The 21,290-nt window shown below is 43.4% G+C and overlaps 1 protein-coding gene across 1 annotated transcript; it reads right to left on the bottom strand.

Moving 5' to 3' along the window:
• Positions 1 to 572: 572 nt before the first annotated feature.
• MGST3 (microsomal glutathione S-transferase 3) lies at positions 573 to 20,889 on the bottom strand. The gene is made up of 6 exons (XM_063106633.1): positions 20,772 to 20,889; positions 5,549 to 5,672; positions 4,449 to 4,522; positions 3,905 to 3,962; positions 1,521 to 1,593; positions 573 to 820 (listed from the first exon to the last, which is right to left on the bottom strand). Exons 2-6 carry the CDS (start codon positions 5,663 to 5,665, stop codon positions 684 to 686), a joined length of 459 nt encoding a protein of 152 aa, XP_062962703.1. The 5' UTR covers positions 5,666 to 5,672; positions 20,772 to 20,889; the 3' UTR covers positions 573 to 683.
• Positions 20,890 to 21,290: the final 401 nt, after the last annotated feature.

The following is a 21,290-nucleotide window of genomic DNA, read 5'->3' as shown; positions in this document are numbered from 1 at the left end:
GGCTAGTTGTTACTGTATTAGACGGAACAGATCTAGATGCTATATTTCTGTTAAGGTAGTTTATGGCCACTTAGTTTTTGGAGCAACTATCTTATTCTGCCAACTTGCATTGTTCTTTAAATCAACTAAAACTTTTAAAAAATCTTCTACATTTGTACCTGAATGTATCCTTCCCCACTTGTACCTATGCAATCAGATCTTTATATCCAAACATAGACAGTTACATTCATCTCTGTTAGGTTTCATCTACTTAATTTTAGTCTGTTGCTTCAGTTTTTAAAAAAATAGAAGCAATCAATAGAGATTTTTAAAAATCCTGTTATCCTAAGTATTAATATCAAGTGGTAATATATCCTAACTAGAGCTAAAAGACTCCTTAATTTTTCATCATGTGGCACAGTTATGAACACATTAGCCCAATCAGACATTTCCTCCACTTCACCTTCTATGTAAGCATCCACTGGCAGGGTGAGGAGAGGGACTCGGTACCTTGGCTCCTCTCTCATCTAGCAGGAACAGGCTATTTATTTTAAATAGAGACTCAAAAAGAATGACTGGTATGAGTCTGGAGGTTTAGGTATGAGGCTGATGCCAGCTAAGTTTTTATTATATCTAGAAAAGAAATGTAACTTGAAATGTAAGCCATTCCAAATGAATGAAAGTTTTTAAACCTCTACAATTCTTTAATGGCAGCTTTTGGACCCACTGCCTAAGCCAGTTTTGACCCAACCAAGGTGCTGGAAAGCAGAGCACACAGTTGTGCCCATCAAGCCAATGAGGGCGATGGACCCCAGGGCTCCTCGATTCCGCTTGCTGGGTTCTGAAAGAGAAAAAGCAGAAGTTACTGGGGATGCTCCAGAATTACGGTACTTTCAACATCCACAAGCCAATCTATCATGGTATCTGTGGTTGTACATTAGACAACCTGGCCTTGGGAGGTTAACCAACTCTTTAGCCTAAAGCTGTGGGTGTTTCAGATACTGCACGCAAAGCAATGTATCACAGTAGTACTGCCTGGACCTTGGAAAATTGTGGGATATAACTAGAGAAACTTTGCTCTAGGACCACGGAAGTATTTTCTTTTTTCAAAGAAGTATAGCCAAAAATGCCTTTTTCTTTCTCTCAGGTGCACCGTTTATAGTAGTGGTTAGGCTCCAGAGTCAGACTGTAGATTTGAATCCTGTTTACTAGTTTATGATCAGTAGTTATATGTCCTAGAGCCTTAATCCTTTTAGGCCTCAGTTTCTTCATATATAAAATGAGATATTATCTAGATATCATAGAGCTGTTGCAAGGTTAAATAGCATACGCAAACTTCTTAGAACAGCAACTGGCACGTAGAAAATGCTCAATAAAAATAAGTTTTGTTACTATTTAAAAGTTAGTAAAAAGAAAGAAGATAATAGATCTTTCATCTAAATATCACGCTACTTCCCCTTTTCTTAAAGCTCTAAGAAGAAAAAATATAGTAGCATAACATTTTAAATTTGTTTCCTTCACAGATGTCAGTATGTACTTACCTCCTGTGTAATAGCCATAAGCATAAAGAACTCGTCCAACAATCCAGGCCAAGCCCAAGCTAGAAGCTATTCGCTAAGATAAAAGGGGTACATTAGTATTTGCATTAAAGAAACAGGCAAACCTTTATTAATACCTAGGGTTGATTACACAATGTGTTAGCAAAAAGTTAATAATTTCATAGATTTGCTAAAATGCTTCTCACCAAAGTTGGGGTGAGAATTAAGTTATCTGTTTCAGTCAGGAAAATCAAAGACCTGTGATTCTTCTTCTGCGTATGGCTTGTGGACCTGGGAAATGAGTACTGGCTTTCTCCTGGATAGATGGATGGAAGAAATTTCCCAACTTGCCCCGGACAACTTGGGGAACTTGTGCTCCAGCACAAGAGAAGGAGAGGCAGGCCTGTGGGTCTCAGGGTAGGCCAGAAGAGGAAACAGACAATAAGTGGGGATTAGAGGAAAAGCCCAGTTGTCTCAAGTGGGCCTGTGAACACAGACCGCTGTGTGTTGCACTGTCTCCAGTGAAGCTGTTCACTGGCAGGGGCTCTACATAGGTGGTGCTGCAGCCTGCATGTATGAGTGGGGTCCACTAGAGAAAGTGGGGAGAGTATCGTGTTGTGAGACCCAGAATATGCAGTTTTTGAGGGAAAAGTCTCTCTGTTCCCTGCATCCTTGAGAAGAGAAAGGAAAAATGTATTTAAGATGAAAAATCCTTCCATTTGGGTGCCATCCTGGGGTGACCCCTTTGTTCAAAAGGAGTAAGGAGAGAACAAAAAGAGTGTATGAGAAGGTCATTTTGCCCAAGTGCCTTTCCAATTCAGTAGTGCCATCGGTGGTGGTAAGGTTACTGTGTCAGGATTTTTGTTTGTTTGGGTTGATTTTGGGTAAAGTGAAATATCAGTAGGAGAATGAAACAAATGAAAATAAAAACCCCAGGACCCCAAGTCACTATTTACAAGTCTGTAGTCTCTGCCTGGCCTTTTTTTTTTTTTACTACAATGTTGCATAATTACTATCAATCTAGGAACAATAGTTTGTTGCTTGTCCTCAGAGTAGGTCTTAGAGTATTTTTAAGAACAATGCACAAGGAATGGGATCTAGGAAGTGGGATGGGGTTGGGGGAGCATCAGGTGATGCCTAATCTAGACAGACTGGGCTATTCAGTCCAGCTAGTCTAGTCACTTTCTAGGAATGGGCTCTTTAGAAGCACCAGAAGGAAATAGCTTTTCTCAGAGATGCAAGAGCAGCTGATGTTTCTTTGAAAAAAATACACTCTTTCAAGGTCATAGACTATAGAAGTGCCATTCTGGCAGCTTATTAACAAAAACACAAGGCCATTTCAGGAACAGACCAGAGGGTTATGGAAAGCTTAGAACCAGAAGTGTGAAGGGCCAGAACCCTGGTTAGGACACAATTCAGGGGATAATGTGGCTTCTTTAAGGTGAACACTTCCTGTCCAAGGCAAGACCCAAATGGCAATTAATCAGGTGCAGACAAACTTGCTTTTTTAAAGATATGTTGAAATGCAGACCAAATCTGTGGCCTGCAAGGGCTAATAGATAGCCTACAAGGCCTGAGTGGTCTTGTATCACCCCTCTGCCCTCAATTCCTGCTCCTCTCTGCACTCCCCTGGCCTTCTCACTGCTCACCAGATCGGGGAGGCTCCGGCCTCAGGGCCTTGCCCTTGCCTTCCTCCTGGATGTCTGGAGACACATGCTGCACCTCCTCCCTCACCTCCTTTGTGTTTTGTTTCACTGTCTGCTATTCAGAACTGTCCCCTGCTCCACACTTCCTGTGTCCTCTCCACCTTCTCACACACTACATAATTCACTTATGTTGCTTTTTGTTTGTGACCCCAACTAAAAGGCAAGCTCCATGAAAACAGGGGTCTTTGACTGTTTCGTTCACTTCTGTCACCTCAGGGGCTGAGAACATGTTTGTTATATGAATGAATGAACATGGCAAATGAAGACTCTTGTAAACAGGAAACAGAATCAGACAGACCTGGGTTCAAATTCTGATTCTTCTACTCTGTAGCTATTTGACCCTGTAAAAGTTAAATAGTATCCAAGAGACTTTCTTTTCTATAGAGTGGGGGAAAGCCCGTCTACTTTAAAGAATTGTGTAAGAAGTAATTGAGGGGGCTGCCTGGTTAGTTCAGTTGGTTAGAGTGTGGTGTTATAACACCAAAGTCAAGAGTTTGGGTCCCCGTTACCAGCCAGCCTCCCCCCGCAAAAAAGTAATTGAGTAAAATCCTTTCAAATACATGGTGCCTAGACACGGAAGATGTTCATTAAATGTTCATTTCCTCCTTTCCTCCCTGATAGTAGCTCAGTGAACTAAATCCAATAGATGGAACCCCCCCCCCCAAAAAAAAAAAAACTTACCGGGTGGTAAACGCCTCCAACAGCTAGAAAAAATAAGAAGGGAGGATACACTTCCAATCTGGAATAGACAGAAGAAAACTTTTTAAAGAGTGCCCCATTTAATAAGTATGCCTATGTGGCACTAAGAGCCTTTAAATTCTCACTTGCCAAGTTAGAAACTTGAGAGTAAAAATAAGCAATGGTGGGAGAAGACCCAGCCACTGTTATCCACCCTCTTGCTCTGCATGGGATTAGAAGTACCTCAGAACATGACGAATAAAAGGACGTCATATGTCGCAAACTGATCAGGAAGGCTTGGAGAATTACAGTGGGTTTCCTTACAGAACTCAAAATCTCTTCACCCCCTAGGGTTGGGAGATTCAGCATCAGTTTAGATGGGACATGCTGCAAATACTGTAGAAGGTAATGCAACTTTAAGGACATTTTTGGAAAAGATTATCCAGAAATCCCACCATTCTGACTTTTAATTTTGCTTAATATTCAGTCTGTTTACATACATAATTTTTTATGTATGTCTTGGGTGCCCAGCAGGGCCGACACTCACGTGTTCTGGTGGGCCCGCTGAATGCAGTTGAAGAGGTGCCCATTTTCAGGGTCTGTGCTGTACATGGTAGGATACTGTTAAACAAAGCACATCATAGAGCAGATGGTCAAGAATAGCATTCAGTGTTGAGAGTTAAAATTAACCTTAAAGATAATGTGTCCCAAAGCATCTTCTATCATACCCTTGATAGATGATTATTCAATTTCTGCTTAAATATTTATAGTGACAAAGGTCTCAATTCTCAGATGCAGATTCAATGTGTCTATTAAATATCTAGTAGTAAGAATGTCTGTCCTGTAGTGCACAAGGGATAGAGGCAGCTTGTGTAAACTCAGTACTTTTCATTGATGTTATGCATCAGTGGTGGATTTCAGATGCATTACAAAGATGCTATGGGGAAATAGTTCCTTCCCAAGAGTCATCAAATACGACATCCTTTCAAGATTTCCCTTAACAGTGGAATAGAAATTGTGTGAGAATGTTAATGGAAGTGTCCATTGGAAGGAAAAAAAGAAACGATATGAAAACTTTAAAAAGTAGCTCCTGTGAGGGACACTGTAAGTTGCTAAACAGAAATAGACATTCAAATGTTGCTCACCAGGGACAACTTTAGTAATTATTTCTACTCGATCAGCTAGAATTAAAGGAAGTATTTCATAGATTGCCTCCCTGTGCTAATTAATCTCTAAGCCCAGGCTAGCCTTAGCGTTACGTATTTCTTTTCTACCTGGAAAACAGGAAAATCACAGTAAGACATCATTTTTAAAGTGGCACACTAGGAAACAATGTTGCCATTTAATCCTCTTTAGAAAATATAGTGATGTTCTTCCTAGCAAATAGATCCAGCCAAAAGCACACAATTCTAATCCGGAGCATACCTAGGTCTTTCTATAGAAGAAACAAAGTAGAACAAGATGGAAACTACTGCCCAGCAGGGTTCCATATTTCTTGCCTCTTTCCTGCCACAAAGTAGATACAGTCCTAAAACTGGTACTGTCTGCCACTAGCTCCTGACTTTCCCTCCACAAGTGCAAAGTTCTTGGATGAGCTTGTGGCCCCCAGACAAGCCTACAAAAGCACTGGCTTGTGTTCCCACTCACCTCCACCTTGTACTTCTTGCGGGCCTTGGAAACATTGATGGCTAGATGAGCTACCATTATGAAGCTGGCAGCACCAGTGAGAACCACGAAGCCATATTCCTTAGAGAGGACAGCCATCTTGGCTCTGTGGAAGAAAGAACACCCCATTGGGATACGGCCCCTACCACTGTGGGCATCACATGGTATGAGGCCTTGAGGATCATGATGCTTTATTAACAGCAAATGCATACAGATGGATCAAAAAGAGGTGTACGTCAACCTGCTGTTTCTAAGAGGTCATTGGAGATATTACTGTATAATAGAAATTATAAAAATTATTCATTTATGCAATATGCACAAGAAAATTACACGATCATATTCTCTTTTATGCCTGATTTCTTTTAATCAACGTTACGTTTATGAGATTTATCTATACTGTTACAGTAATTACTGCTGGAGTAAGATACAGCCACTAAAAATCACATTTATGGAAAAAAATATTTAACATGGCAAAATACTAAAGAATACAATAAATTTCAGAGAGAGAGGAAGGAAACAGGATATAAAACAGTATGTATGCAATGATTCCAAGTTTTTTGTCTGTGTGGACACTGTGAGGGCAGGGACCTTGAGGCTTCCCTTCAATCCTGGGGCATGAGCCAGTGCAGCAGCAGACATCTACAGGTAGGGAAAGGCCCAGCTTGAGTGCTTTGAAAGCAGGTCATGGCTCCAGAGCCTATGGTGCTGCCAAGTCATACAGCTTTGGGCAGCTCTGAGGGGGCATTTGGTTGCTCATCAAATCATCAGTTCAAAACTAGTCCCATGAAGTGTTCTGATGTCTGCAACTTATTTTGAAGTGCTTTTTAAAAAATGATGATACAAGCCTATATACAGGGATGTTAATGTACAATTCTTTCAACTTTTTTATATGTCTAAAAATTTTCATAATAAAATGTTTGGAGAAAAAATTAATCCCTGCTCATTTACCAGTGTTCAGCAATTTCAGCTAATTTTAGGTACTGCCCTGCCCTAGGAGGAAAGAAGAGAAAAGGAAGGAAACAGACTGGGCACCAAGGAGAACAAAACTTGGCAGGTGGGAGGAAACCCTAATAACCTCATGGTAAATCAGTGCTGGCCCTTCAACCTCTCTGAGCTTTGATCACCAGATGGAAGAAGGGTCAGAGCATGGCAGGACACAGGAACAGCTGTGATGCTTCAAAAGATCATTAATCAACTGCCTATCATGTGCAAGGCCACCGCAAGCCACAGCTCCTGTGTGTTCTGTGTTCAGTTTGAGAATTTCCATCCTTGACAACTGCCTGGCTTCAATCTCTCCTGTAAACCTTGGAGGGTACCTTGCTCCAAAATGCATCTACAGACAAACCAACAAGATGATAATATTCCTCTTTTCCAAAGAATGCCCAGAGCTTAATTAATGTTCCCAAGTTCAATACTTCCAGAGCTCGGATGCAAACTCAGATTCATTTGGTTACAATGTTCCTTTTAGTCCCACGTGAAAATTCAGAGCTGAACTGACATTTGGGTCAGAACATCTTTCTCAATATGGAATTTGGGATAGGCACACAACTCAGTTCTTTAAAAGCAAGTTTCTCTTAGCTCAAAAAAACATTTGGGACCTCAGTCCTAAAAACCTGCCCTCTCCCCCATCATGGTTCACAAGAATTCTCATCCATTTCCCCCTTCTGCACTCTCCCCCTTGAGTTGCTTGTGAGGTATGTCCACTGCCCCTCCTTTGAGGGGTGGGGACATACACTGGAAGGGGCTGTCTCCATGACTCAGCAGAAGACCACCTCCAAGTGGTTTTCAGTAGATCCCAACCCACCTGTGTGGCCACGGAGAGCAAAGGGTCTCTGGCTGGCCTCCAAGCTTCCCTGTCTTTGCTGTAGGCACAAAACACTCAGGAAAGCAACTGCTTGTACAGTCTACAATTAGAATCTACAGTTAGGAATTCATATTTACTACTGAGCTCCTCTTTTAAAGTATAAATACAGTCTGCAAGATTAACCTGCTAGGTATTCACCCCCTAGTGAAAATTACTCTCCTCACACTTTGTTAATGTGATATGTATTCAGTATGAATCTGAACGGGGCATGCAGAGCCAGGAACAAATATTTTTTGAAGGGCAGAGAATTAACAGTAAGGGGGGGACCCAGAGTTTGATGCTAGAGTGGATGGTTTCCAAAGGACTGCTATGAGTTGAATGTGTCCCCCAAAGGTTCATGTGTTAGAAACTTAATCTCCACTGTGACAGTGTTAAGAGGGTGGAAAATCCTAACATGGAAATTGAAAGGTGGGGCCTTAAACAAGTGATTAGATTGTAGGACTGTACCCTTAGTGGATTGATCCATTCATGGAGTAATAAGTTGAGGTTTAATGGGTGGTAATGGCATGGTTCTGATGGCTTTAAAAGGAGAGCAAGTGAAGAGGTTAGCTCTCTTGCTCAGCCCATTCTTGCCATGTGGTAGATAACACTGCAGTGCTGTAGAAAAAGGCCCTCACCAGACGTATTCCCTGGACTTTGGACTTCCCGGCCTCTGAAACTAAGAAATAAACCTCTTTTCTTTATACATTACCCAGTTTCAGGTATTTTGTTATAAGCAACAGAAAGGGACTAATATAGAAAATTGGTATCAAGAGTGGGCTGTTGCTTATAACGAATACCTGAAAGTGTGGAAGAAGCTTTGGAACTGGGTAATGGGCACAGGCTGGAAGAATTTGGAGGAGTAAGTAGGCTAGAAAAAGCCTAGATTCTGATGAGGACTTAGAAGACAAGGAGACCAAGGGAAGTTTGGAACCTCTTAGAGACTGGTTAAATGGTGGTGACCAGAATGCTGAATGGCAGCAAAGGCATGATGTAAAGCCAGAATATATAATTAAAAGAGAAGCAGAGGACAAAAAATTGGAAACCTTTCAGTCTGGCTGTGTAAAGAGTAAAATGTGTTCAGTAGAGAAAACCAAGCATGTAGCCCAGTGACCATTTGCTAAGGAGATCGGGACAGAAGGGAGGAATCATTGAGAGAATGGAAGAAAGACCCAGAAGGCACTTGAGAGATCTTTAAGGTGTTCTCTCCCATCACAGGCCCAGAGGTCTAGGAAGACAGAATGATTTCAGGGAACAGATTGGAGCCCTCCATGGGCTCACTGCCCAGGGCAACCTTGGGATGCTGCTCCCCACACCCTGGCTGCTCCAGCTGCTTCAGCCGCTCCAGCCATGGCTAAATTGGCCCCAGGTGCTGCTGGACCCACAGCTTTGGAAGATAAAAGCTGGAAGCATTGGTAGTGTCCTTGTGGTGTTGAGTCTGCAGGCTTGCAGAATGCAAGAGCTTGTGGAGGCATCACACCCAGATTTCAAAGGATGCATGGAAAAGCCTAGGGACCCAGGAAGAGATCTGTCACAGGGGTAGAGTCACTGCAGAGCCTTCACTAGAGCAATGCTGAGTGGAAATGTGGGGTTGGAGTTGCAGCAGAGAACCTTCACCAGGAATATGCCTAGTGGAGCTGTGGGAGTGGGACCACCATGGAGACCTCAGAATTGTAGAGCTATCAGCATGCAACACCACCCTGAGAAAGCTAAAGCATGGTCTGACACCAGGAAAGCCATAGCAGGGCTGTCTGAGGACTTGAGGACCCAAACCCTCTGTTTTATTCTGTTTTGTGTTGCTATAACAGAAATACCTAAAATTGGGTAATTTATATGGAAAAGAGGTTTATTTGGGTTATTCTGGGACAGCTGTATCTAGCACAGGCCTCAGGCTGCTTCTACTCATGGCGGAAAGTGGCAGGCAGCCAGCAGGTACAAGCAGATCACATGGCGAGAGGAAACGAGAGAGAGATTGGAGGTGCCAGTGTCTATTAAACAACCAGCTCTCGCAGGAACTAACAGAGCGAGAACTCACTTGTTAATCCCCCCTCCCCCAGGGAGAGCATTAATCCATTCACGAGGGATCTGCCCCTATGACTCAATCAGTTTCCAACACTGCCAAATTGGGGATCAAATTTCCACATGAGTTTTGGAGGGGACAACACATCCAAACTCCATCACCCTTCATCCGTGTGGAAAGGATGCCAGACATGGAGTCAAGGGAGATTATTCTTCAACTGTAAGATTTGATGCCTGTCCTGCTGGGTTTCAGACATGCTTAGGACCTGTTACCCCATTATTTTGGCCTATTTCTCCTTTTTTGAAAGGGAATATGTACCCTATGCCTGTCCCACCATTGTATCTTGGCAGTAAATAACTTGTTTGATTTCATAGATGAGACTATGGACTTTTGAGCTGATGCAAGTGATGGAGTTTGGATGTGTTGTCCTCCCAGAGCTCATGTGGAAATTTGATCCCCAATGTGGCAGTTGTTGGAAGCTGTTTGAGTCAAGGGAGCCGATCCTCTCTCATGAATGGATTAATGCTGAGGGGGGAAGGCAGTGAGTGAGTTCTTGCTCTCTTAGTTCCCTGGAGAGCTGGTTGTTTAAAAGCACCTCCCCCACCCTTGCTTCCTCTGCCATGTGATCTGCTTGTACCCACTGACGGCCCTGCCACTTTCTGCCATGAGTAGAAGCATCCTGATGCCCGTGCCAGATGCAGCTGTCCCAGAATCATGAGCCAAATAAACCTCTTTTCTTTATAAATTACCCAGTTTCAGGTATGCTGTTACAGCAACACAAAAATGAACTGAGACAGCAAGCTAAGATTTTGGGAATGAAATGAATGTATTTACCTGTGAGAAGGACATGAAAGTTGGTCAGGGGCAGAATGCTATGAGTTCAATGTATCCCCCAAAGGTTCTTTTTTTGGAAACTTAATCTGCACTGTAACAGTGTTAAGAGGGTGGAATATCCTGTTATGGTAATTGAAAGGTGGGGCCTTAAAGTGGTGATTAGATTATAGGACTGTACCCTTGTGAATGGATTGATCCATTCATAGAGTAATAAGTTGATGGTTTAATGGATGGTAATGGGAGTGGTTCTGATGGCTTTAAAAGGAGAGCAAGTGAGGAGGTGAGCTCTCTCTTGCTCGGACCATTCTCGCCATGTGACACTTTGCATTGCTGTGGAGAGTCACCACCAAGAAAAAGGCCCTCACCAGATTCATCCCCTGGACTGTTGATTTACCAGCCTCCAAAACTGTAAGAAATATATTTTATTTCTTTACAAACTACTTAGTTTCAGGTATTTTGTTATAAGCAACAAAAACAGACAAATACAGACCACATAATCAGTTGTGGAGACAATGGGAGCGCTCAGGCAGCAGCATGTCTACTCTCTCTGAGGCTCTCCCTACAGGAACTGTGGACACATCTGTGTAGGTGCAGCCCTACCTGACACCTCCTTGCACTCCTACCAAGTGAGGAGTCCTGCTTCATACACCAGAACAACCTGTACTTGAAACAGAGACAGCAGCCAATTATCACAGCCTCTAAGCTTCCATGAGAAAGGAACCATATTTGTCTGGCATCTTCCATGCTAAACATAGTGTGCATGTTCACAGATGCTTGTGGAATAAATGATGTGACCTGCAACTCCAGGTAGCTTTCAGAAATGATCCTCCCCACTCCCAGCACACACAACTGAGGTAATGTTCATCATTGGGCACAGTGCCTGGTATAAAGTATGCACCTAACCTATTTAAGTTTCCTCTTCTTCCCTCAAAAGTATCCATTAAAACCATGGAAGAAACTGTATGTATGACTTACTTACAAAAGAGGAATTCAGAACATAGAGAAAAGCTGTCATCATAGTTGCTGAAAACATAAATCCAACAGGGAGTGAGAAATGGTTAAGGCTTGTCCTTTAAGGAAAGAATCAGCTTAATTGAATCAAGGTTTAAGAAAACTTTATCAGGGCTGAGCCCGTGGCGCACTCGGTAGCGTGCTGCGCTAGCAGCGCGGCGACGCTCCCGCCGCGGGTTCGGATCCTATATAAGAATGACCGGTGCACTCCCTGGCTGAGCGCCGGTCACGAGAAAAAAAAAAAAAAGAAAGAAAACTTTATCATTTGTTAAATCCTGTGTTCTGAGGACTCCAGGGCAAAGAGACAGATGTTCCCATCCCTTAGAGGGTGGCTTTTGTGCGTGAAGGCATGCACTGGGAAGGGAGGCAGCTTAGTTCACAGTTGCCATGCCCTAAGTAGCCACAGTCACGCCCTGGGTTGTGCCAGCCCAGAGGTAGCAGATAGCCTACAGGGACAGGCTTGAGGAACTGATAACTGATAACATGAGCACTCATTTGGACTGCACACCACTTTTTGTTGATTACTACTCTGTGTCACCAGCAACCCTTTTACAGACCAAGATAAGGTTCTTGAGAGTGGGAACTTTGTTGTAGACTCCATCTTCTACAGAGTGCTAGACACATAGCACACAGTTCCACAGTCCTTTCTGAGCTCACCTTTCAATACGGGTGTAGATTACTTTGCAGTTCACTTGGTGATATAATAGCATTTGTCAATCATCATGCAGTTTTCCAGGTTAGTCTCAAACCAGCTGTATAAATTAAAATTTATGAGTTGAAACCCTCCACTACACAGTTAAAAGTATCTAGTGTTATACACTGTTGGGAGAAGCATAAAATAGAACCATCTGAAGGACAACCTGGCAATAGCTAATATCCTTTATAATGTTCATAGCCTTTGGCTCATTAATTCTATTAGGAATCTACCCTGAGGTAATAATGAGAAACACAAACAGATTTGGTTCAAAGACATTTGCTTCAGCACATTAATAATGGCAAAACCAGAAATAGTACACATGTCAAAGAACAATGGGTCAGTTAAATAAATAATGTACCTATAAAATGGAATATTATACAACCATTAAAATGGTGTATACAAAAATTAAAGATGTTGAAACAGGTTTAATGTGCAGCATGTTAGGTGAACAAAAGTGTATATGCAGCATAATCTTAGCTTTCTCAATAATAGAAAAAATTAAGGAAGAAAATATCAAAATCACAAACATAGTCATTTCTAGATGGCTGGGTTACAGATTTTTATTTGTACTTTTCTGGAATTTCCACAATGAGCAAATATATATTTTTAGAGTTATATAAAAAATGGCCTGACAAATAATTAGTAATTGGGAAGACAGAGGAACAGGCAGTGTTACGATGGAACCAAACGATGAGACCCAACTTCTAGCTTGAATCCTGCCATGTATCAGCTGTATGCGGTACATGAGACTGCTTTGCAGTTAAGAGTGGAGTTCTGGAATCAGATTGTTTGGGTTCAGAACCTATTTCTCACACCTCCTACTTGACAGTCACTGGGAAAATTACACAGCATCTGCCAGCAGCCTCAGTTTCCTCATTTGTTAAATGGAGATAATAATGGTACCTACCCCACCTCAAAGGGTTGTTGTGAGAATTAAATTGAGATACTGTCTATAAACACATAGTAAGTATTTAATAAATGTTATTAGCTTATGTTACGTATGTTAATGTTCTGCTGTCTTTGACTTGGTTCAATTATAAAAGGGGATGTTTGACTAAATGATAATATACATTTTATAATTTATAACTGCCATTTTAAAATAGCAAACAAAGCTTAGCACTACTTATATCCCCCTCCTTCTCTGAACTCTCTGTAACCAGCCATATTAAAGTATGTTATGTGAAAAGTAGGTGCATTCAGGAGGAAGCAGGATTTTAGTGCTTGTGCAAATCAAACCTTGCAGCCAGACACTGCTCATCACTGCATGGGGGTGACCAAACATTCATTTACTTATTCAGGTTTACTGAGTGCCTACCAGGTGCCACTCTCTGGGCCAGGAGCAGGAGACGAAGAGGTAAACAAGCCAGGCTCTGGCCCCTGTCCTCACAACACTCATGTTCCAGTAGGTGACACAGGCAACTAAGTAAGCAAATATCCAATTCCAGATTTTTCCCCCATAGCAATGATCAGAAACAGGGTACAACAGAATGAAACAAACAACAAAAAAAAGAAAAAAAGGCTGGAGAAAGACAGAAATAGGATAGAAAACTTTCTGTTCTCCCTTATTAGCAACTGCAGAAGCATCTGCTTCTAGAAGACAAAAGAGTTCAGTGGAGAGAACATTAAATAGAAGGTCTAAAAGGAACTTGAATCAGCACTCAGAGCAACACCTTCAGTGTAGTCAGAGTCAGTAGGCACCCGGTGGGTTTTAAGGCACCACTGAAAAGTCTCTCTTTAGGAGTGATCACACTTAAGCTTAAAATGAGGCAGTGTTGGTCTAAACCTGAGAAGACAGGCTCCATTCCAGTACTTGAGTTAGCAACGTAGAGCTTCATTATATCTGGCTAAGGTACTTTCCTCTAGGAATTCTACTGACAGAATCTCCTGGGAACATAACTACTCCAGTGCTAAAGCTTCAATCAACCTTTCCTCCAATTCTATCTTTGCTTGTCCTATCCTTGCCCTATCTTGCTGGGGCAGGGTTACTTCAGTCACAACAGGCTTACCCAGAAAACTGCCTGAGAAGCATTCAATACAACACTCCTGGGGTAAAGTTCTCTTTCACTATTTACCCAAGGCCTTCTTGGCTGCCCGACAGAAATTCCCCAGGGCACAATGAGCATTGCACAAACAGAGCAAAAGGCAAGCTTTGTGGATTTGGGCACTAGCCTCAAATAATTTATCACTTCTGAGCCATGAAGTTATACCATCATATCTTTTACTAAATGACAATTGGAATTTTAAGGGAGAAAAGATTTTGACTTTCAGCTCTTCCTTTGCCTCCAACAAACAAAGTCCAACTTGGACAATGGTCACTCCTACTTCCATTTTGATAGTTTTCCTCAAATTGTACTGTAATTCCTCAGCTGCTTTTTTTTTTTTTTTTTAATGCATACAAGAATGGGACAATGATAAAGCATTCACAGATCAACTTGGAGCTATTGTCCAATGCTTCATTAAAATCCTACTTGGCTGCCTGTGCTAATAATCCAATCTTCCTTACATAGGGTACCTTATTTTACATGGCAAAAATCAACATTTTAATGAGAGTAACATGCAAGGAAGGTAACTAAAGGGCTGGTCTGCTCACACCAAATGGCCTTCCCTGTGTTCTAAATACCAGATGGTAGTTCAGAAAAATCTGAGGTGGTGCTGGGGGTGAGGTGGTACACAGTTCACTTAAAGCTTCCCTGGGTTGCCCAGCCTCACTTATGCCTCCAGATATTTCCACAAAGGAACAGGCCTCAAAATGATCTCCAGACAATGCAGCTGAGCTTCCTGAGCTCCGTGGAGAAAATATAAGAGTCTGAAGGGAAGCAACATAAAAGTAATTCTGTTTCCATAATGAGAGAGAAAAAAAGGAGAGTCTTGGGATTTCTTTGAGTTCATCCTACATTTTCAAAATGCCATCTCTGGTCCACGTCTATATTTAACAGATGATAAAATCTGTCTGAGTGTCAAACTTTCAAATGACTGGTATATTTAAAAGACACTTAAGGAATAAACACCCAGGTGATGAAAAGTAACTGTTACCTCACAGCTGCATTTCATGTTCAGTAGACGACAGTTCTTTAAGAACTAAAAATGAAAAGTTAATTGAATAGGAATAGCATTATTTATCCAGCACTTGATCATTAATTCAAGTGAGGCAAAGAACAGCAGACAGGTCATAAAGTGGTCCTTCCCTGTGCCACATATTCTTCAGTTCTTCATCAATGTTGCTGGCAGAATATTTGGAAAGTGGAAGCTAAGTTAAGAGGATGCATGATCTGTACCTCTGAGAGATAAATGAGCTATAATCCAAATATATTCAGTTTTATGGTTAAATGACTGTATAAAATATTCACATTTCAGTTGTTACTTTAATTCCAGCACTCTGGTGAATTGTCCATACTGAAAACAATTGTTTAATACATTAGTGCACTGGCTGGGAGTGGGGGAGGGAAGGGCGGCAGGATGCTCAAGTCCAAATGAATGGTTCTTGGTTATATGGGACAATCTTGCACTGACACAAACTGTGTTAAGGCCAGAAAAACAAACAACCTCCTCTCTTCTCTGGTGTTTGACTTCTGTGTGACCAGTCACTAAATCACATGCCTGAATGGAACTGGATCTCCCCTAGGGAAAACTGGTAATTCTGCTCTTCAGGAATCTAAGAAAACTAGAATTGTTACAAGACAGAACAAACCCCAGGTTCCCCTGCAAGTGTGTTGACAAACTTTCCCAAACAGATTCTTGATGCATTAGGCTCTATGGGAGAGAGTTCCTTGACATCTAAGCTAGAAGCCCTGGGCCATGATAGACCATCTGGAGCTGAGCCTCCCAGGAGATGTGATCCCAGAGACAACCCACAGGATATTTCCTATGGTCTGAAGGCAGAAAACTCTGAGGGCAGGGGAGAGAATGGGAGAAGCCATGGGATACAGAAAGGGTAAAAAGGCTGAGCGCACGGAGCAGGAGCCAGGAGAAGCTGCAGCTGTACTCTTTGGATGGGGTTGCTTGGAGGCAGCTGGGGAGAAGGGGGCCTTGGTGCCCCCCAAGACTGCAAGACCACTAATAGGGTTGCTGTGGACTCACACAGGAGTGAGGAGCCAGAACAACTGAAAAAAAGGAGCCATTCAGAGGCCGGTGAGTCATTGCAAGGGACCAGAGCATGGCCCGTCCCATGGGAAGTGTCTAGAGCACAGGCGGGGGGGAGATGGGCCCACTGGGAGAACACTGAGACAAAGCAAGGACTGCCGATCCGCTCCCCAATCAGCGCAGGACCACTCAGAGGAGACTGGTCAAGAATGCAGAATTGCATGGGGTGCAGTTTGACAAAAAGACTCAGGCCCAGATCAGAGATTCTACAGAACACAGATCCACTGGGTCTCTGGAGAGCTGGAAGTACCTATAAGGTCAACCATTAAACCCTGAGCTGCACAAAAAGCCTTCCCTAGGGAAACAGCAGCAAAGCAGCAATTTAGCTCAACCACACAGCTCAAGTACTGGTTCCAGCAGGAAGTTCCCCCGTTTTAGAAGTAAGCAAAGGACAAAAAATTAGTTCCGGCCCAGGCACACCATTAGCGCCTCGGGCCGCCGGGACTGGACCCCCCCTCCCACAACCAGGCACTGCCAGCACCAAGGAGCATGCCAAAAACATCACCTCCATGTGGGTGGCCCACCACAGCCACCACAATAACCATGGCTGCCACGAAAGTGGCTAGACACCACAGCCACCACACAGATGGTCTGCCAACCACTGGAGTGCGTTGACACAAGAAGAGTCACCAGCAGAGACCAAAGAAAAGAAGAGGATGTCTTTCTCCACAAAGCCCATTCCAGAGTGACAGAAGAAGCATCCGCTCTATGACAATATTGGGGGAACTGAACACATCTCTCAGCACTGGACAGATCATCCAGGCAACAAATCAACAGAGTAACCATTACTCTTTCAGAGGGAGAGAAGAAATCTAGGGTTATCAGAGGGGGGAGGGGGGAGGGAGAGGGGGACAGGGAGAGATTGGACAAGGGGCGTAAAGAATAAGTACAATTTGTAACAATATATATACTAGTAATATTGAATTGATCAACATATGCCAACATTGAATCCCAAAAATATGTATAATCAACTATGATTCAACAAAAATTAAAAATAAATAAATGGCATGTTTGCACCAGAAAAAAAAAAAGGGAGGAAAAAAACCCCAAGACATTTCATCATTGAATAAATGAAACTGATTTGATAAATTCAATGAAGAACAAAGCATTTTACCTAAATGGAATGCTTGCCTAAGGTCTATGCCGACAACCTTCTTCAGTATTTTCTCATAATGATTCCTTCCTCTATTTATCCTCTGCTAAATGCCATGTACTCGAGGTTCAAGGCTACACTGGTGATCCAGACTGAGAAGGTCCTGAACCTCCAGAATACATAGTCAGGTGTGTGTGTGTGTAGGAAAGTCAACAACATAGGAGGACCATAAAACGGGAGAGCAACAGATTGAGATAAGGGCTGTGAAGGACATAAACAGTGATGTGAGAGAGACAACACAGGCAAAGAGGACAGCAAGTGCTGGGGCTTGGAGACGGGAAAAGGCTTGACTTGTATAAAGAAGAAAAAGGAGACTAGTGTGTCCAAAGGGTATGATATATACTAGAGGGAGAGCAGTAGGAGAAATTTTATTATTAGTGTGCACATTACTTAGTATGGGTCAAACCCTGTCCTAAGCAGTTTCATCAATATTAGCTCATTTAAGTCCTCATAGCATCCCTACAGTATATTATTATCTCCAATTTGAAGATGGGGAAACTGAGCATGGGAGAGGTTAAGTAATGTGCCCAAGGTCACACAGCTATCATAGAGCAAAACCTGGAATCCCACACCGCCAGGCAGTCTGGCTCTAGGGTATGCTCTCAACCCTTGGCTATACTGCCTTTCAGTGAGGCTGAAGAGCAAGTTTGATCATACCTGACATCTTTTGAAACATTTCCACCTCCCCAAACTCTCTCCTGAGCATAAAATATATTAACAAGAAGAGAGAGCTAATAATTAACTCCATGACTGTGACTGATTAAAGCCTTAGATGTTCCTAATTGGAAAGGAAAAAAACTTGGGAAAGTTCCAAAAAGGAACATTTTCTATTTAATGTGTGTCAGCACTGCAGTCTGACAAAAGAAGTAATGATTACAGGAAGGAAAAAACTTCCTCCAATCTTTCAGGCATACAGGTTTGCATGGAGCAAAGCAATATGAAAATTGGTACTTCGTTTTTACACTATGATTCCCACATACCTGTCCTTTAACTGACATTCCACAGGAACCTAGAGTCATAGGGAAATTAAGCTATGACTTCCAGAAGAGAAAAAAAAAAATCTCGGTGAGTCACACTGACACCACTTGGATTTTCCATCACAGGAAATGCAGGCAGCCTGTAGTTAGTTCTTAGCAGCTGCTGAATCCCTGCTGGAGTACCAGCCACCCCCAATGAAGAAACCACCTAGGCTACTGCCTGGCTCTTCCCTGAAACGGGTTTGATTTTTTTCATGCCTGCCTTTACATAGAATGAAGCTGTGGCACATTCACATTTCTTAAGCTGGAGAAATAAAACATCATTTATTAATGGGGAAAAAAAAGTGGATTAAGGCACCAAATCTTAGAACCCAAGTTCCAGTTAATGCACAGGTCAACTCTAGAAAAACTTCAGAGGGTAACAGGAGGAGCTGAAATTCCAAATGCTGAAATTCTTAAAGGTGTTCACAAATGCATTTGGAAGATAGTACAATTTTCCTATTGCCGCATTGCTGCTTTTCTGCCCACAAAGACAGACAGATAGGTAGGTAGACACTATAAGAGAGAGTGAGAGAAACTGTCAGTAATTTTATATAGTAGTAATCTACCTGATGATAACTGGTAAGTTCTTCTTGTTCAGAAAGATGTTAAAAGTCGTATTAATGAATTCAATTGCAAAAACAATAGCAGTACGTTCTTCTAAACTTCTAAATTCTGCTTTAAAACACTAAACGACTCATGGTCAATTATGGTCGGCAATGGTGTTCTGAATATAGATTCAGAATATTTAAGTATGTATATGGGGGACAATATGTCAAAATACACCTAGATGTGCAGTAGGCACTAAATTACTTTTGATGGATTGATTTGACATTCTCCTCATTCCAGACTGCTCCAGGGGCTTCTCAGTATTTCTCGGGATAATGGGTAAAGCCCTTCTTCCATGTATGTTCCTTCTCTGTGCTAACCTCCTAATGAGAGGGTTCCTGTTCAGGATTGTCTCCTCAGAACTCTAGGCCTGCAGGAGAAAGTCTAAATAAGAGGGAACATTGCCCTTCTCCAGTTTTGTTCCCTAATCTGAGGAAGCCCCTGAAGTGCTGTTTCTATGGCTGGCTACAGTATCGCTGCCTTTTATATATAGTAACATTGGTTTTTAAAAAAATCACTTGACAAAGCTTTCTATTTCTGTAACATTATGTCAGGAAGGAAACCAAACCGAATGTCTTCTCAGAGGTGAAAGTATTTGTTTGCATTTTGGATGATAGTTTTAAGTCCTTAAATTTAACTCCTGTGAGAATAAACCTTCTCCATTCCCTGACTCAGATAATATGTTACGCTCTCAATACTGAATTCACTTCAATAAAACATAGCCTGTAACTGCTCTATTGGTTTGACCTTGGGTGCTTCCCAGAAACTGCAGGCTTCAGGTGATCTATAGATTTCCCAAGAGAAGCCCTTGCTCCTGCTGGCACCACAAGGAATCTAAAATCTGCTGCATTCCGCATGACCACACCTAGGCCCACAGCATACATCTGCAGTGCAGGAAGTGGCCTTTCCCTTTAGGACACCTCCTTTCCCTACTTAAGGGATTAAACTTCCAACCCCTGCCTCTCCTGTCCTACCCATCCGCCCGTCTCTGCTTTTTCTTACCTCCTTCCCCACACTCACTTGTCCCCTTGGTTACAATGTAGCTCGTAAACTCGTGACTCCCAAAGAAAGTATCAGCAGAAGCCACAACGTCGCAGAATGACTCACTAACGAGTCTCCAGCCCCTTCCACCGCCCTGCAGCTGTCCCACCGCCGTGGCCCTGAGCCTCCCGCAGCGACACCAGCTAAGGAGGGAAGTTTTCTGAAATCCAAGGAATAACCTTAAATGAAGATTCCTTCTCCACCCCTGAGGCGTCTTCTGCTCTAAGGCAGGAGTAAACGACCCATTTACCGGTTCCTATGCAAATGGACAAACGTTTCCCTGAGGCCGAAAGAAAACAAACACAATTCCCCCCAGGCTCTCGCCGAAGGTTCCTAGCAACACATCCACCTCCGCAGCAGGCGCAGCGCTCGCAGGCCAATTCCCAAACCAGCGTTACCGATCAGTCCTGCACAGCCAACTTCCCCTGCGTGCCCCGCTCGCTCATCCTCTGCACCAGAGCTGCAGTTGGCAAGGTCGAGTGGGCTCCGGAAGGCAGGACGAGAGAGCCCCCGGAATACACAACCCGGGGAGAGGAGGAGAGAAAAGGAAGGAACTGAGGAAGGGTTGACCTTGAGAATTTCCCCGAGTTATATACATAGCGAAGCTGGGCCTGCTTAGACACTGCAAACTCACTCCATCTGGGAGAGGACGTAGGGCAGGTGGAGAGCAAAGGGTATGAAAATACAGAGCTCAAATCTACTGATGGGGGGAGGGGCAGGGCGTTCAGAGAACGAGCGAGTCCTCACTCAGCCCCCCGGGCGGCTGGCATATAGGCGGTGCCCAGCGCTGGTGCCCATCGAGGGCCAGTGCTCCTTGCTGCCCGCGGGGACTAGGACTCACCTGGATCACCTTCGCACGTCTGGTGCAGACCCAAGCTGCGCAGCGTGAAGTGGGTGCGGCGCGCTCGGCCTCTAGCAGGGCTGGCGGGGAGCAGGCCCGCCTCCGCCCGGGGCAGCGCGCGGCCACACCTCCAAGGCGGGACTCTCGGCGCAGGGCGCGCCTTCAAAGTTTGCCAACTCCGGGCACTGCTTGGGAAGGGGAGACGGAATTTTCTTCCCGCACTTGGTCTTCCACAGATTTACCCCATCCCATTTCCAAATCCATATATCTACTCCCTTCGGCAAGTGCCTTCGTGGCCGCCTTCCTAAAACGTCCCAGCGAATTCACAGTTCTCGGATTGGGCTTGCAAAACAATGGAACCTTAATAATTTATCCCCAACAGAGCCACCGTAGCTTGGTTCTAGGCTCTCCGGGAAGGGGAGGCAGAGGCTTGCACGGCGCGTGCGCGGAAGTAGCAGTGTCCTGGTTGGTGCGTTCCGGGGCTTGTGACTGGGGGACAGGAGTCTCTCAGTGTCCCAG

This window comes from Cynocephalus volans, chromosome 8 (assembly GCF_027409185.1).
Source record: "Cynocephalus volans isolate mCynVol1 chromosome 8, mCynVol1.pri, whole genome shotgun sequence".
Lineage (NCBI taxonomy): Eukaryota > Metazoa > Chordata > Mammalia > Dermoptera > Cynocephalidae > Cynocephalus > Cynocephalus volans.
The sequence above is the reverse complement of the archived record's forward strand: the minus strand, read 5'-3'. Positions and strand labels throughout refer to the sequence as shown.

Excerpts from the sequence above, each read along its gene's own strand:
- MGST3 (XM_063106633.1), bottom strand. The coding sequence starts at position 5,665 with ATGGCTGTCCTCTCTAAGGAATATGGCTTCGTGGTTCTCACTGGTGCT. Across the intron at positions 1,594-3,904 it reads TTGGAGGCGTTTACCACCCG|CGAATAGCTTCTAGCTTGGG; the intron begins GTAAGTTTTTTT and ends CTTTTATCTTAG. Across the intron at positions 821-1,520 it reads TTATGGCTATTACACAGGAG|AACCCAGCAAGCGGAATCGA; the intron begins GTAAGTACATAC and ends TTTCTCTTTCAG.